General features: G+C 34.9%; 1 protein-coding gene and 1 pseudogene across 8 annotated transcripts; both read right to left on the bottom strand.

Annotated features, from left to right (window-relative positions):
* Positions 1-3121: 3121 nt before the first annotated feature.
* LOC121235135 (serine/arginine-rich splicing factor SR45a-like) lies at positions 3122-7076 on the bottom strand. 8 transcript variants are annotated; one of them, XM_041131395.1, is made up of 8 exons: positions 6913-7051; positions 6379-6401; positions 6210-6299; positions 5894-6005; positions 4865-5014; positions 4596-4628; positions 3922-3988; positions 3122-3513 (listed from the first exon to the last, which is right to left on the bottom strand). In XM_041131395.1, the coding sequence occupies exons 2-8, from the start codon at positions 6399-6401 to the stop codon at positions 3335-3337; spliced, it is 654 nt and encodes a 217-aa protein (XP_040987329.1). In that variant the 5' UTR covers positions 6913-7051; the 3' UTR covers positions 3122-3334. The 8 variants fall into 8 exon arrangements, with proteins under 8 accessions (XP_040987329.1, XP_040987330.1, XP_040987325.1 ...); XM_041131396.1 differs by having other exon boundaries at positions 6379-6479; positions 6913-7025; XM_041131391.1 differs by lacking the exon at positions 6379-6401 and having other exon boundaries at positions 6913-7070.
* Positions 7077-8656: 1580 nt separating this feature from the next.
* On the bottom strand, positions 8657-16794 carry LOC121235298 (annotated as a pseudogene).
* Between the last annotated feature and the right edge of the window lie 930 nt (positions 16795-17724).

Here is a 17724-nt window from a genome sequence, read left to right as displayed (position 1 = left end):
GTGAAAAATTGTGTGATTGTAATAATTTTTCACATAGTGTATTTTCTTCTCTGGGTCTTGTGGTTTTTCTCCTGTTTTTTAGGAGTTTCCACGTAAATTCTTGTGTTGTTATTATTTCTCTGGATTTTTTCATATTTCACCAAAAAGTGGATCCTAGGAGTGAATTTGGTAGGTCCAAATTCCTAACAAAATTACCTCTCAACATCCAAACGTAACTGAGGCTTTGTTTAGCAACACAACTGTTCTCAATTATTCTCATATATTTTCTTTACAAACATTATTTAAATATAAAATACTTTTAATATTCATTACCTAATCATTATAATTTTTCTAAACTTCCAAACAAAACATAAAAAATAATATTAACTTTTCAAATTTCAAAACACAAGAATATTAACAAACTATATTCAAACAATTTTTTAACTTTATAATATTTTTATTCAATTTTTTCTCGTTCATTTCTCAAAATTTAATAAAATATGTTAACTCAAACTATTTAATTATTATTTACATATATACTAAGATATTCTAAATATCAAAATGGGTTTGAAAGACTACAAAAACACCAACGTCCTTGATGGTGTGGTTGTTTTGCACTTGCTAGTAATCTGTTTACTTCGAACCTGAGATAGAACCCAAGGGTAATGATCAGTTAATCTTTTTTATACTGTTTTGGGAAACAAATTTAAAGGACCAAATCAATTAGTATCAACAAGGATGCATTCATAAGTCAAGCCCTTGAAAGAGTAGAACTAGGAGTGCATTTCTAACTCTCTGGAAGGAATAGAGCAAATTTGGGAAAACAGAGTGCACCATTATGGGCATGGTGTAGGACGGTCCAGGATATGGGCTCGACATGACTCCATGCCTCTCATTAAAAGCTAATGTTTCCTTCCCCAGGAATAACTTTAGATCCCATGCATGGCCACTTCCAGACCAAAATCAATAAATAAATACAAGAGTTCGGGCTACTTCTAATCGCAGGGAATATCACCCGAGCAGTCCAACTGGATGTGAAATTATTGTGTAGAGCAGAGACTTTGCGAATCGATTCTGAAGCTGAAATCCAATGTGAATTGCATACTTAACACTTTGTTTGTTGAATGTTTGTCGGGATTCGTAGAAAAGTAAAAGACTCATGGCAATGATATTCACTTTATCAAAATTATTTTTAAAATTTGATAAAAAGTACATAATTTTTATAAATTTAAAACCCCTTAACCATAATTTCACGTTGAATTAGTTATTGAATTCATTAAAATAATAATATAATATTATTTATTAAAAAAAATATTTTTATTTTTTTTTATATTTTACAATTATACTAATTATATATTAATTAATAATTTAATTTGATTCTTACATTATTATTACAAGATGGTTAAAGATTAAAAGTGAATAAAAAAGACATTTGAAAATTAAAAGTAAATAAAAAATAGATTTGATGAGTAAATAGTAGTATTTCAAATTTGAATAAATTCATCCATTTGGTGTAGCTCAAAACTTCACACTTATCTATTTATCTAATCCAATGCAGCTCTATTTTGATAAGAATAAATATAGATAGAAGTTACTGTTGGGAGTAATTATTTTGTACACATGATATGGTATTATATAGATTACACATTTTTTAAGTCTAAAAAAAATAAAGAATTAGAAGTAGTTATGTAGTAAGTGTAAAGTGTATATTATTATAATAATTTCTTTTTAATATTATTTTTTTAATAAAATTTATAATATTTTATATTTAGCTAAATTTTTTAATGAATTTAATATTAATGCTCTCAGTGTCGCGAAGTTAGATATTCAACTGATAGACCACCAAGTGAGGTGACGTGTGAGGGCTGCATGCACGCACGTACATGACAACAGCAAAGATGGAGTTAGTAAAGGGTCTCGTGAAGGGGAGGGTTGCAGGCTTGCACATGTCAGTTGATTCGATAATGATAGTTTTACTATACTATCCTACCGGCTACCACTGTTTAAATTTTAAATACGTTATGGAATAATAAATGGTAAAAGATAGTAAGTTTCTATCATTATCCGATAGAGAATGGCCAATTAGGGAGAAACAAAGGAAAAAAGAAAGAAGAAAAAAGTAAGGATGTTTCGTATCAATCGAAAGACATGACATGAAAATTTTATAAATAGTAATAAAATAATTTATAAATAATAATAAAATAGTTTAAATTAATTATTTATTAAAGTTTAAAAAATGAGAAAAAAATTAAATTAAAATATTGTTATAATATTATTTTTGTTTTATAATTTGAAGATTTTGAATTATTTTTTATTTTTTATTTAAAAGTTTGAAAATTTTTAATTATTATTTTGAGATGAGATAAGATAATGAAAAATTTCTCCCAACATCCCAGCTCTATTTGATTTCAATTATAGTCTCATCCTATTTATCTCATCTCATCTCAACATCTAAACATCATTCAAATACATATTTTTCAATTTCAACTTTTCAATTTTTTTCATCTAATCATTGTCGAATCATTACGACTTTCTCTCACACTTTTAAACAAAATATAAAAAAAATGCAAAATTTTCAAATTCCAAAATAGAAATAAAAAAATTAATATTTATAATCGTAGAACGCGTAAGCATCACAAAATCTCTTTAAAAAAATAAATACAGAATCCACTTAAAAAAACTAATTTTTTTATTGTAGATCTCACTTTTTTAAAATTATTGCATGATACTTACCCATTTCATCATGGCAAGTAACATTACTCTAAAAGTAATATTAAAATTTTATATTATAATAATATTTTTATTTAATTTTTCTCTCATTTCTCATAATTATATAAAATATTTTAACTCAAATTATTTTATTACTAATCATAAATTATCTCACTACTATTTATAAATTTTTATCTCATCTGTATAACAGGCGTAAATAAAGAGGAGAGAGCAACGGGAAAGGGGCGGGTGGACTGTAATCACAGTTGAGTCTCATATAAATTATCAGACTCCTACAGTTGCAACCTCATTACTGGTTAGCTTAGTCTTGTAGTGCTGGTTATTTTGTCCATGTGCATCAGCAAAATAGCTCAACGCGAGCTGCGAAAATCGATGCTGTTCCCAAGACAAATACTGACTGAAAACCACAAGGAAACTCTTACAAAGCCAGCGTGAATGATAGTCTGGTAGCGTAAAATGTTTACAACACAATACAAACATTCCATAAAGAGCGAGAGAGAGAGAGAGAGTTGTTTTACGAAAGACACTCAAATCCCACGCTTCACAGGGAAAGCCCACGTCCGGTTTACGAACAAGTAAATGCAGGGGGTGATAGAGAGACTCGCTATTATTCAATAATTTTGCTCTATCTAGTGTAGCCACTAGGTCCAGCCGACCAGGAGCGTTCCCTGTGCCTCCTGTGCGAGTCATAATCATCCGTCCTACTATATGGAGAGCGTGATCTTCCTCGCCGGTTCTTTGAATAGGAATCTTTGTCTTGCCACCGGCGAGGTGAAAAGCTTCGAGACCTTCTACGACCATACCCTGCACATTTTTGGCTCCCAATTAGTCCATGAAGGTCACCTTTAGTCACAGTTTACAATTATGCAGTGGAGATCCTTTCTGTTAAAATGATCCTCTAGTTTTAATATGGGCCTACGTCAAGCTCGATTATGTGCTCCCCCAAGTTATAGGGTATCAGCCTAGATAGCAAAGCACAAAAGGCTGATGAATCAGAAAAACTCCTAGAGTGTTTTGCTTAAAGAATAAAGGATCAAATGGAAGCCCCAAATAAAACTTATTAATTATTTGATGCACATTTATTCCAGAGGCTAGTTTTTTCCTCAGAAAGTACAGTGAAGTATGCAAGATCAGGTCACAACCAGTTATAGCGCAACATAACACAATAAACAAATTTCCCCAGGTTACCGTAAGAGTTATTCCAGAATGTACCTCGTCTATTGTCTCTTAAACCTTGATACCTTCCCGGTGTTGGTGTTCTGCCACGTTTCCTTTTTGCCTGCATTAAGTTCACAAATAGCAAAATAATGTCATGGCAGATAAACAATCCAACAGTGTACTGAAAAAATTGCAGTGCTTTCCAAAAACACCTGTTTGGAAAATTAATACATATCTCAAGAAGATGAGGATTCCCTCTAAAACAATCACGATACTAATCCACAAAAACATAGGGGGAATTCAAGGAATATTCTAATACTCATATTTTTTGAGTGACACCAGCTACCCTTATCATTGGGGATGCGGTCTGTCATGTACCGAAGGCAGATGTTATAAATAAGATAGGACATCCACCTCAAAGGAATTAAGCAGGACAAGCCTAACAGTCTGCTGCACTTTAACTAGTTGATGATGTATCTAGCGCATCCCAGAAAATTAAAAATGAAATAGATAAAGAACCAGGTCAGATACTGTACTAATGAAGTCTTTTGGGCATACAACCCCCTGCAAAATAGTTGAATTTGATACATCATCAACTGTTAAGAGCATAGATTGTGCACCAGGCTAACAGTCTGGTGCACTTGAACTAGTTCATGATGTATCTAGGGCAACCCAGAAAATTAAAAATTAAAAATTAAATAGATAAAGAACCAGGTCAGATACTGTACTAATGAAGGAAGGAAAGACGGGCATACAACCCCCTGCAAAATAGTTGAATTTGATTCGATCAGTTTTGAATGTCGATGCAGAACTCATGTCGAAGGAAAAGGTTCAACTGTTAAGAGCATAGATTGTGAATTCGATGGAGATATACAGACCAGACCTGCTGCCACAACTTATCAGGCAACCTTTTTGAAGAAAGAGAATGTAATAAAGAAAATTGTGATTGGTTCTCACTACATGGTAATGATTTAGAACCTTTGATGGAAACTAATACCTTTTCCACAGTTATCAATCGACCTTCAAAGACCGAACGATTCAAATACTTGATACAGTGTTCTGCATCTTCATTTGTTTCCATAGTGATAAACCCAAATCCACGGGATTCTCTAGTGCGAGGATCTGTAACCAGATGGCACTCCAAAACCTGAAATCAAAATTAGTATGCAAAGTTTAGCAACTGTTCTCAAAGACAGTGTGCCGAAAGATAATTGATTTCTTCGTGACTCAAGAGTTATCAACTTAAATACTGAAGCCTTTTAATCCCTGTAAATTATATTACACAATGAACCCTTGAGTTTGAACTTTGTTTCAGATTAAATCATAAAAGTTTCTATAGTATCAATATCCACTCTAAAGTTTTCAAAATCTTTATAATCGGGACTCTCAAGTGAATTCCATTAACTAAAAATTACAGGAACCCTTTACCTATAAAAAAAACAACAGGAACCCAAATAAACTCCACTTGAGACCCATTTGAGATTAAACAACCCTTCATATGAACAACACGGGTTATTTCAACCCAAAAAAACCTAGAAGTCAATAGCAATTTTCATTAAATATTTAAGTAATAGACCTTAGTAAGTAATAGAGCTTTTAAACATGAAAAAGTAGCTTTCTGATTATTATTTTTAGCGTCAAAATACCACATCCAAATTACATAGTGATTTTTAGTATGAAATTATGTAAAGCCCTTTATTGACTTCACTAACAAAAAAAAGTTACATAAGTTTCTTAATTGTAATAAAGTGGCATTTGACGAAACAAGGTTATTGGAAATAAGAGGCGGTATTATTTTCTATGAGCATTTTAACTGTTTGTTTCACATACAAACATCTCTCGACTTCAACTTCAATTACAAAATGGCAGAAACCCCAAGCCATAGCCACGGCAATCAAGTTGGATCCAGGTCATTTTTAATGAACATTCGGGACTCAATGTAAATTTAAATAATCAAACCATGTCTATATAAGGGGAAATTATGCATGTTACACTGAATAAAAGAATTATATAACAAGAATCATACCTTTCCTTCCCTGCCAAAATACTTTTCAACATCACTGGTAGTAACCCTTGTGGACAATCCTGTTACATATAAGTTATTCCCAGGATTGGCTACATCTCCAGAGTCACGACTCCTGGAGCAAAAACAATTGACTTATCATATAAACTTAATATTATTAAGAAGGGAAGCATCTTCAGATCAACACACATTATTATTATTATTATTTTATAAGTAAAAGTACACACATATTATGGCATAGCATAAAACAGAAACAAATTTAGGTAAAGATGCATCTGTTTCAACATACCCTAATTAATGGTTGAGAACAACTGCATACCTGGACCGACTTCTCCTTGACCTTGAAATTGATCTTGACCTTGATCGACGACGTCTGACAGGTGAAATAGAGTCCGGTGGCGAGGCAGACCTAGAAGCATAAACAATAAATAGTCGTGTGCGACTCATAAATACAAATTTATGGACAAAATCAATGAAAGGAAACTCACCTTGCTTCCCTTGAGTATGACATCTACCAGTACACAAAAACAAGAAGATATCAGACACCCTTCAATTTCACTGAATTTGAACTATGACCCATCGTGGCATGCCATGTATATGTATAAAGTGTGTATGTAGTCAGCTACAAGTTTCAGCGGCATTAAAACTTTTACTTTCAGAGAACTCACCCACACATAAATTATGAGACACAAGAGACACGCGCAGGCACAAGCGCAAGATAACTCATCCATATAGTTCTAAGATTCCCGATATTTCCAAATTTACAGTTCTAAATTTCTCGCTGTTATACATATATATCTTGCATTTTCTCAGCAACCAAGCAGATAGGATTCATACCTGACCTAATAGAAACTCAAACTCATACACCCAATAAAATCTCTACATACAAATATCTAAACTTTTCTTGCCACCGAGGTTTAAACAAAGTCACATCAAAATAAATCAAACAAAAACCTAACTCGAAGCCCTAGCTTTTGCCAGAAGAGGGAAATATTGAAAAACGCGAGCCATCGTAGCTTTACCTTGGCGGAAGATTCGCGGAGTCAGCTCGGGTGCCTAATATAGTAAGCGAACCCCTGATCTGCTTGCAGATACTGAAAAGCTTTTGCATAAAGCGAATCGTCGAAGAGTGCAGTGCGGAACCACGTGTGTGAGAAATCGTAATGGAGCTTCCCACGTGCAAACTGAAATCTATTGGCCCGGTATTTGTTGGGCTTGGGCTCTTTTATTCAAGTACTATTATTTTAAAATCTCTATATACATGGAGACAAGTTTATGTGATATAATTTAATTTTAAAAGTAAAATTTAAAATTGAATCTTATAAATTAAATTTTATTATCTAAATGATGTAAATGATATCTTCTATACACTAATTTAATAATAGAATAACAAATTTTCTTCATATCATTTTTACATTTTTTGTTGTAGGAAAATGTAATAATTACATTATTATCTCATAAATATTGTCAGTTTTTAGGATTATTAAATAGCTAATATTCTTCCCATCCAGATTTTAAAACAATAATACTAAATACAGTTTTAGAGTGTGTGAAGTCCACACACTTTCTTTAAAAAAATAAAATCTATTATTAAAAAATTAAGTTTTTCGTGTAAATCTAATATTTAATTAATTTTTTTCAAATACACACCTCGCATGTTATCATGAGCAGCAACTTTCGTGAGTTTCTAGCATTAATGCTTGCAGCCACACATATTGCCAGTGTCAGTAGAGGTTCTCCCACGAACAAATAGTTTCCATTTATATAAATTCTCCATTCACATCATCGAACAGCATTGGCTTCTTTGCCTGTTTACCTTTTCATCAGAGCACCGATATCTTTTCCATCAAAGCAAAAAACTTTAAGCCCATGGAATGGTCCGGTTTTGATTCACAACTCATCTCACTATTATTCATTACTATTAATTACTATTTATCAACTTTAACTCACAAATCTTATTACTATTCACAACTCATCTTTGAATCCAAACAACTCCTTGGTGTGGGCTTCTTTGCCTGTTTACCTTTCCATTTATATAAATTCTCCATTCACATCATAGAAACTTTCACAATTCTTGTCAGATTTGCGTTGGTCTTTCTTGGAAGAATGTGACTGCCTTGCATCATCAGACCTCCCCCTCAATCATAAAAAGCTTTAAATATTTTATTATATGACTGCCAAGAATTCTGGGTTGACTGTCAAGAGCTCCCACAACACTCCAAATTTATTGCTTAGCTAAAAACACAAAAATGATTTAAGGTGGCCAATACGGGTGGTGGGTGTTGGGGATGGCCTCTATGGTTATTATTGCTCCTAATTTAAAACCGAAAAAAAAGTTACTACAGCTTTAATCTTGTAACCTATTGTATAAATACCATACCAAAGAAAAAGCGATTTGCAGGAGGGCATCAAAGCAAATAATGTTAAGTTGTGTTGAGAGAGAGAGAAAGGGGGGGGGGGGGGGGGGGGGGGGGGGTGTTGAGGGAGGCAGGTCAATAAATAAGCAGCAGTCAGAGGTGCAAGAATAAAAAATACTAAAAACCATGGTAGACAAAATCGTTAAGAGATTACTGAACTCAAAATGTTACGTTGTGAATAAGATGAAGAAAAATGCCACAAAACTGAGCCCTCACCAGAGCAGAGAACTTATGAGACAAAATCTCAAGAGTCAAAATCTCAAGAGTCTGAACAAATTAAAGACAATGCAAGTAGCACGACAGCTAAAAATTTTGACATTAATTATGCAAAGTAAAACATAACTCAGATTCAACCCTTGAGGAGGGTTTCAATGGCTTCAGAGAAGAAAGGTGCCATTTCAGGGCCCGGAGTCTTGATTGCACACTTGACCCCAAGGGTTCCAGTGATAGTAGTGAGTTTGATAAAAAATGGTACCCCTCGAGAGATTTTAGCAGAGAAGTAGAATAGATCCTGGTTTGCATGTTTTTGCTTGGCAATAAAGAAGATGTTTGATTGAGCCAGCCGGTCTAAAGTCGCTCCCATGCTGTTCACCACGATGCCAGGGAAGTCCTTGGAAATCTCATTTGAATCAGGAAGGGATCTCCATGTCTGTGATTGAGAGGAGTATCAGATCACAATTGCCGCAATCAAGACTTTTAAGTACATTCTCCGAATCAACAAGTTTCATCAGTCAAGGGCTACTTTGACACTCATATTTAGGAACGAGGTTTGGAGGGAGTTTGGTTCCTTAGGGTTGGTTCCCCTGATGGAATATCGCAACACGTCTCATGGTATGTGAGTAAAGAATCGCTGCAGCAACTGGCAGAGAGTGCAGTGACCGTTGAGTGATTTTCTATCATTCCTACTCTATTTTTTGTAAAAATGAGGTCATTTTGATATTTTAATGTCTCCGATTAAAACAGGTCCATTCTCCCATCCTATATTAAATGGGCACTATAACTGTTTTGATGAGTAAACAGACTCTGTGACTGCATAACATCCTAAAATAATTAATAATTAATTAATAGTATAAAAAAGTAAAGCAGAAGTGAGGTGAAGTTTTAGCACACACTCTCTCTCACTTTTTTATTTTATTTTTATAACAGGAGTGAAACCGAAACCCAACATGTCACTCCAAAAGGAAGATAATGCAATATATTTTTACCTCAAGGAAGCTTCCGCACTCCATTTTCCCATCCTCAGTGAAAAACACATGCAATGAGATTTTATCACTGAAGTACCACACTGGCTGTTGATTGTTTTTCACAGCAACCTGCAAAAGTGAACTTGGTGGACCTTGAGACATATTCTGGAATATAACCATGGGCAGAAGAGTCCTAGCCGATGTCCCAGGTTGCAATGGTGGAACCTAGTACATAGAGACGTATCAATTGAGCACCCAATAACTATTGAAGCATCAAAACGAGTAGGATAGAGACATCCAACTATCCAAGGCTCCCTCCCACCGACCCAACCACGTGTTAGTAACCACTAACAGAAAAAAAGAATGAACTAACTACCTCCAAAGGTCCAGCAGCTGCAAGACCAAATGTGTTCTTGTTGAATTGAATCATGAACCCATCAAGTAGAACTTGTGAGCCATTTTCAAACAATATACTGTAAAAGATTTGACCATCCTGCCATGTCAGCTGTGCACTGATTTGTAAACCTTGGCCAGTTGATGCTGGTAGTAAAACAGGCAATGGAGGGCTGCAATCAAGCCCAGAAAATCCACTAAGAGCCAGTTATAGCATGCACACTGAAGTTACTCCTATCTTAGATACCAAATTATCAAAATCTTCTGAAAAAGTGCGACAAATCAAGACAAGTTTACCAAAAACTCTGTGTCAACAAGTTTAGTTTTACATATAAAAAAAAATCTTTGTCAACAAGTTTTATAAATATGTTGAAAAACTTTCTGATCATTCACTTAAAGATCCAGTAATTCCTAAGCATTCACAGGTCTCCTGTACTACTTAAAAGTTTATAAATCATTTTTCTTACATTCACCTTCACCACATATTATTCCTGTTCGGAAAAGAAAACTGTCCACACGATGAAGACAGTTTGCACACTACATCATACTTACCCAGTAAGAGAAACGGGCTGATCAACAGGAACAATAACACTGTTGTCAGGGTCTATCAGATCACCTAGCAAATCTAGCACTGGAGCAGCAGGCACAGGTGGTGTGGGGGTTGGTTCCCTTGCAGTAGAATATGGAAACATTACTCGAACTAGTTGGAGGTGATGCAGCACCATCAGCTGCATGAGAAGGTGACTCAAAATACCCTGTTTCCCTTCCCTCAGGATAGTCATCATCTTCAGTTCTCTGGGCTGTGGTCTTCACACGGGTAACAAATGTCTCTGGGGGCTTGTGATACACCGAGGATAGTGTGGCAATGTTGGCAAGAAGCTCATCCAAAAGAGTTGAATCAAGTAGGTTTGAATCATCACCGATCAGAGGTTTCTCAGCTAACACAACATCCTTAGCTGCCTGAGATAAAACATAGGTCCATTAACCTACACGCCAATTCTACGGTCCTAACATGGTCTATGAATGCAGTCATACTTGTGTTGTAAAAATCCAAAAGGGTATGCATGCAGTCAAACGACCTAGTGCAATCATCCTCTTTCCTTTTTGAAATTGCTGGATTCTTAGGACCCCAAAATACACGTGGGCAGAATGGTTACATGACATTTGAGTAGTCAATTTTATATAAACTTCCAAGGCGTATGAACTCAAATCATTCATCTATTCAATAAGACAATACATAGAAGTGCTAAAAGGACAATGTGGTGGACATCAAACCAATACAGAAGCTAAAGTTTGATTTCGACACAAACCCACCTCAGGATCAGTTGATAAGAGACGCCAATATATGTATGCACAATCTCGCAGGTCAGGGTTGTTTGTCTCCACAGTGGCGTTATTCAAAAGAACCTGTAACCATGACATTAAAAAAACACCTCAAACAAGTCTGAAGATCGTATGGTGTGCACATGTAGTTGATGTAAAAGCTAGCAGTTTAGAATAAACACTGCTTAATAAGCTCCACTTTTGCTCAAAATATTATATTGAGAATAGAGTTTTGTTATTATATTTCTACATATATAGAAAGAGTGTAATTATAATATTTGCTCCAACATGGTTAACAATGTACTTATCATGGAACTTTTTAAACATTTGGTTCAACAAATTTATTCAGGAAACATTCCAGAAAAGCCAGTCTCTCCCACCACAGAATATATGATGGAACCACTGAATGACAACTAAACATAAGAAAACTAACAAAATGATGGATTATTGAATTAGCTTCAAATTCTTATGTCAAACTCAGATGATGAATATACACTAACAATAAACAGCTAATGAAGAGTTTTTATTTATTAATTTTTTTTATTTCGTTTTCTCCTCCTTCCTCTAAGTTCAATGTGCTCAATTCAGGCACTCTCTACAACAGAAGATCCACCAGGAATTTCCACAAAAGTAATTGTAATCCAGGTCAATTCCATATCCAAGATATATGAACATGCTAAGTCAACTCAGACAATGTGCAAAAAAGAGTTTGTGAACATCTAAAAACTCCATTTGAAGACTGCAAAAGGAGAAAAAGAGCTAGGACACAATTAGTCTAATCAAGTGCCAGTAGGACATAATTAAGCAAAAAAAGTGATTATAGGACATTAAGTGTGAACCTGAATCATCTGTTGTGGACCTTCAGTTGGCTTCTTAAGAAAAAGTTTAACTGTTGCAGTCAGCAATTGCAGTTGGACTTGTGCAGGCTCTTCAGGAAAACTCTTTCCAAAAAACTTTCAAGAAGCTTGTCAGCATTGTCAATTCGTTCCGCATATTCACCATTATCCAGATCATTGATGCCTTGGGGGATGCTGGGGTGGCAGGGATATTAGTTCGTTAATAAGAACTTATAATAGAAAGCTTAACGCTTCTATAACCAATTTTTTATAGCACAAGAAGCACTACCTTGGCTTCTGGCTCATCTAAAGTGTCCAAGCTCTCACAGAGTGTCGCAATGATGGACTCGTATCTATATAGGATAACAGATATTTAAAATATTGAAATGAAGATGCCATCACCCACTAGACTGCTATTAAAAGCACTCCCACAACCCTTCCAAAGTAGAAAGGTTAACTTACGCGTTGGGGTATCTTCTAAAGATATCTTTAATGACTATAATTGCCTCTTGAACCACATAGTTTACTTTAATCTCGATCAGTTCGAGCAAAACACTAATGCATCTCTCAGCAGCTCTTTCTAACTTGATAGCACAACGACCAATAGCACGGACAGCCTTTATGACAAAATCCACATCTACTTCTGTGGCATACTCTTTGAATTCCAACAGAACCTACAGAAAGGTCAACGAAGAGAGCATCACAATCTCTTACAAAGAGAAACCTGATAATAAGGCAAACTTTAACAGCGAACAATAACTCTTAGAAAAGAAACATACCTTATCTATATTTCGGTCAGAAGCTAGCTTTATCATGATTTCTAATTTCTCCATTTTCACGTAGATTGGATCATTGTACTTGCAGAAAAACACCTATAAATGAAAATAGCAACCCATAAAAATGCCCTCCTTAAACCATGGGATGCATCCCGAAGTACATCTATACTTTATATGTCTATAAATTAACCTTAATTTCATGGGCAAGGATTGTAGGCCGTCTTTGTACTATAAGATTGATGTTTTGCAATGCATCATATTGTATATCGGGTTCTGCATAAAGCAATGTTACAAGAGGAGGAGCCATCTTTTTACAAAGATTTCGAACCACGTCTGTACTGGTGATAAGTTCCATTTGCTAAAGGACCATCTGCATGGTTGAAAAAAAAAAAGGGTAAAAGATAATGGATGGTTAACATAGTTGACAAATTGGTAACTGTTGAAATCACAAATCAATGTAAATAATGTCACCTTAACAGCTGAAAGTACAACTGCACAATTAGCATGTTGTAGCCGTGGTGTGACTCACTTGACTATATTTTCAGCTTCACGAGCATCAGCTGCTTTGTATCTGGAAAGAGCATCCAAGATAAAAACTTCACCCCACCTGAACAAGTACGTATCTCACACCTGAACAAGTACGTATCTCAATCAATATGAGACAAATACACCAGAATTTGTTACAGTATAAAAATGACAATAAAAAACGCCAGAACTAAAAGAAGATTGATATCTATAAAAGTCGCAAGGCAAGGTTCTAGAGGCCTTTTGACAACATGGATATCACCAAACCAAAGATAGATATGAAGTATCAGCTATGGACTACGGATAATAACCAATGCTATACTCCATGTCCCAAATACACCGGGATCTGTAAAGTTTGCAGAGAAGAAACTTTAAAGCTGCTTTGACATGAGATATTGCATACAAACATCATCAAATTTATTTTCTGTAGCCTAGTTCTAGGATGAAGTAGATTAAAGAAACACACTAACATCTGCTGCAGTTAAAAATTGTGATACCCCATATGAGACTTTCTTGCTCTTTATAATGTTCCAATGGAGTTCCAATTGTATCATTGGCTAGTCCTTTTAGAGTATAGGCCATGTGATTTGGACTTTCCATTATGGCATTACAAAAACTAACTGATATATTTGATCAAATTAATGTCCCACCTTATACTTTGTCAATAAAAAAAAAAAAAAAAAAAAAACATTTCTTCAAATTATCAATGAAAAGTAAAAGGCAAACGTACTCAGTGCATTCATTTAAGGCAGTAAGTAGCTTTGAGAGACTGTGACTAGTGATCTCAAAAATGGGTCTGTTACTATTCTCTTGTATCTCTGCAAGAGCTGCCACAGCATTTGCAACAACCATTGGATTATTGTCATATATCAAATCCTTGAGAGATTCCAAGAAGCCTCTGTCCTCGGCTAATTCAGCATTTATGTCATAAAGTTTGCAACGCATATGGCTGCTGTCTTCCGAACATATGGATCATCATCCTATCAAAATACAATAAAAAGAAGATCTCAGAACACTGGGTCTCATCAAAAGTTAATGCTCAGTTCCCAGAAATAGGAAAATGTGGCAAATATGTCATCTTTAAATCACCTTAAGACATCTCTGGAGTGGATCACGCAAATACTCTGTGATTTTATCAACACGTATGCATCCCATTGTCCTCACAGCCAAGGCTCGAATCAAAGGATTGGGGACCTGTGAATCCTGCACAAATTCACATAAAAGTAGAAGTTAACTAGAAATGCTTAAAAACATTATCATAGTAAGTCGAACATATTAGGTTTCAAAATCATTCAAAGTAAAAGAGATCAGCAATATCGTTCAACATAATATGAAATTGAAATGTCACATAACTAGGATTGAGGGGCATTTTTTAACCCAATGAAGGAGGGCATTCTTTAAAACAAACATAATCAATTCCTTCGTGAACTGTTCGGTTTTGCTGTCCTATGAGGTACCCCTTAAAAATTTTGTGCATCTATGTGTGTTTCCAGTGCAGCAGGGGGGTGGGCGCTCGTTTTGAAATTCATATTCAATTATTACACTAAAAGAAGAAGAAGAACTAATCTAGACTGTGCAAGATAGAAGATTCAATTATAATCCGTACCTTCACAAATGTATTTACTGCAAGTATTGCTAGGTCAGGTTGGCTTTTAGCATAATTAATAAGATACAGATAAACAAGCTTTTTCAGCTCCAAATTCTCGGTTTGCATGCAATTCACCACATCAGTGAACAAAGATGAAACATCCTTCCCAACAGTCATTGCAGCAATCATCTTCTTAACAGCGTCTTTTCTCTTATCCTGCATAACATTAACAAAAAGGAAACCGGAAACAATTATGTGTTGCATAATTTCTGATAAAGTACAAAAGAGAAAAACAATACTTGAATAACATTAATACATAAGCTTTCCATTTATGATTTTCTTTATAAGTAAGCTTGCCATTATAAATTGAGAGAGAGGGGGGGGGGGGGGGGGGGGGGGAGGGGGGGGGAGTTGAAACCAACATATTATGCAGCCAATACTGCAGGGGTATCAAAACTACTCTACTAAAGGGTACGTCATCTACAGCCACCCAACAATTTTACGTTTCTCGTAACAAAGGGACAATAAACTTCCATAGATACTACAAAGTTTAAAGAACTCAAGCACACCTACGTATGACTAGAACCCAATTGCTGCAAGCTGGCAACAGTTACAGACAAATTCTTAGAATAAAATGAAAAAAATTAAAATAAACATCAAAATCAGCATACGATTACACACAAAATGCCTCAGTTCTCATATTATATCAAGACCAATCCTGTCCACTTTCCTTCGTCAACGGGGATTCACAAGAAAGTTTACTTGTCTGGCTGAAAAATGCATTATTTTTTAGGCAATTTGGTTGGAGGGGGATTTGAACCCAGGGCATGGCACCACCAAAAAGGTGCAGAAGCCACCACACCAAAGCCATTGGCTTAAAAACGCATTCAAAATAGCTCCTTAAAACTATCCTGAAATTAGCTTTCTGATAATAGTAATTCTGTCTTCTTACAAAATGATTCTCTTGTACTTCCAGAACCAAGCTGCTTAGGAACGGTTCAGCCAAAACAATTCTCCTCCAGATTCAATGGTCTACCCCTTCAAGTGACACTTTAAATTTTGAACTCGTCGAGAGTAAAGATAGCTTTGACATTTATTCTTGAAGCCTAAAAAGCAATAAAAATCCTCTCTTCTTTCCACCTCTTAAGCTGCTCAGCAAGCTGGACACAATATTCTTCTAGCTGCAATCACCAATGGCCTATTTCTTCATGTTGCCCTCTAAATTTTGAATCCCCCCCAATATAAAGGCAGTTTATATGCCATTAGTTATTAAATCCTCCCATTTAAATAGATAAAAGTATAATATATTTGCAAAGTCTTGGAAATGTTACAGATGTATATCAGAACCTCACGCATCACAAATTATACACGACACTCCGACTCAATTAGATAGAAAGCAATCAACTAAAGGAACCTTTCGCTTTGTCGTATTGGCAATCAGAAAAACTCAGATTTACCTTCCTTTACGAGCGATTTCTCAGCCACCAAACAGAGCATCAAGCTTGTCACGACCAAAGCTAGTACATAAATTTTATCTCTAAAATCTAGAAAACGTGATAAGATTTCAAAACGCCAAATCCGATGAAAAACGAGTACAAATCATATCGAAAACTGATAGATCTGCCAGAACCTCTCACCAATTGGCCAAAAATTGTCAAATGATTAAAATGAAAAACCAAATCAATGCAGGTAATAGCTCCATACAAAACTTACACATACGTACATTGAAACAGATACATATATAGATATCCAGAGAGAGGGAGGGAGGGACGAACCTTATACTGGGAATTGAGCTCCTCTTTAAGCTCGGGGATTTCACCCTTTTTAGTGGTGGAGAAGTATTTGGAGTCATGGCCGCTCATCTCTGCGTATCTTCGTCTTCTCTCTCCGTTTCTCTCAGAATCGACGAAGAAGGACGGTTATGGCAAACATGCTTTCGTCGGTTCGTCCTAAATCACTGTGCTATAGCTCAACTTCGAGACGGTTTACGAACCGGTTGGACCGTTGTGCTTGACCAGGATGAGCCGGATTAATTCCGAGTCGCGTTTGTTGTGCACTGCTAGATCGTTGTACAACGTAGCAGTTTTGTCATTTCGAGTCTTTGACGTTCGTACAGTTTTGAAACGTTCATCTTTTTCCCTGGATTGAAATGATATTAAAGGGCAGATTTTCTTCTAGGAAAATGTTTTATGCACAATCAATTTTTTTTTTACTTAATAATTAAGTAAATATTTTTTTAATAATATTGTAAATTTTTTTAAAAAAATATTTAAGAGAATTAAAAATGTATATTGAAAAAAGAAAAAAACCAAATGACTTCTCGATGAATTTTCTGGGACACCCACGGTGTAGCACTGTCCTTCCTCTAAATCGGATAGAAAAAAAAAAAATTCAATCGATCTATTTATAAAAATAATAAATATTGCTTTATTAAAATAAATGTACTTTTTATGAGTTACAAAAATTTCCTCCAAGAATAATTTTGTCTTATACATTATTATAAGAAAATAAAGCAATGTACAAAATAAAAATAGGTTTCATAAACCTTCTTATTATTATTATTTTTTTCTCACCAAGTTAAGCATTGTATAAATAAATTAAACGCTTACAAAAATACAAGATTTAGTGAAGTTGGAGTCTCTAACAATCATCTCAAACACAACAAAAGTAACACCGAAAATAAAAATAAAAAAGTGGGTTATTAAGTCAAAAACTTGACTCCAATCCAATCCCATAGGTAATGCCGCTTTAAAGCGGTTCTAATATAGCCTGATAAACAGACTATAAACTTA

Source organism: Juglans microcarpa x Juglans regia, chromosome 6D (genome assembly GCF_004785595.1).
Source record: "Juglans microcarpa x Juglans regia isolate MS1-56 chromosome 6D, Jm3101_v1.0, whole genome shotgun sequence".
Taxonomy (NCBI): Eukaryota; Viridiplantae; Streptophyta; class Magnoliopsida; order Fagales; family Juglandaceae; genus Juglans; species Juglans microcarpa x Juglans regia.
This window is presented reverse-complemented; position numbering and strand designations above follow the sequence as displayed.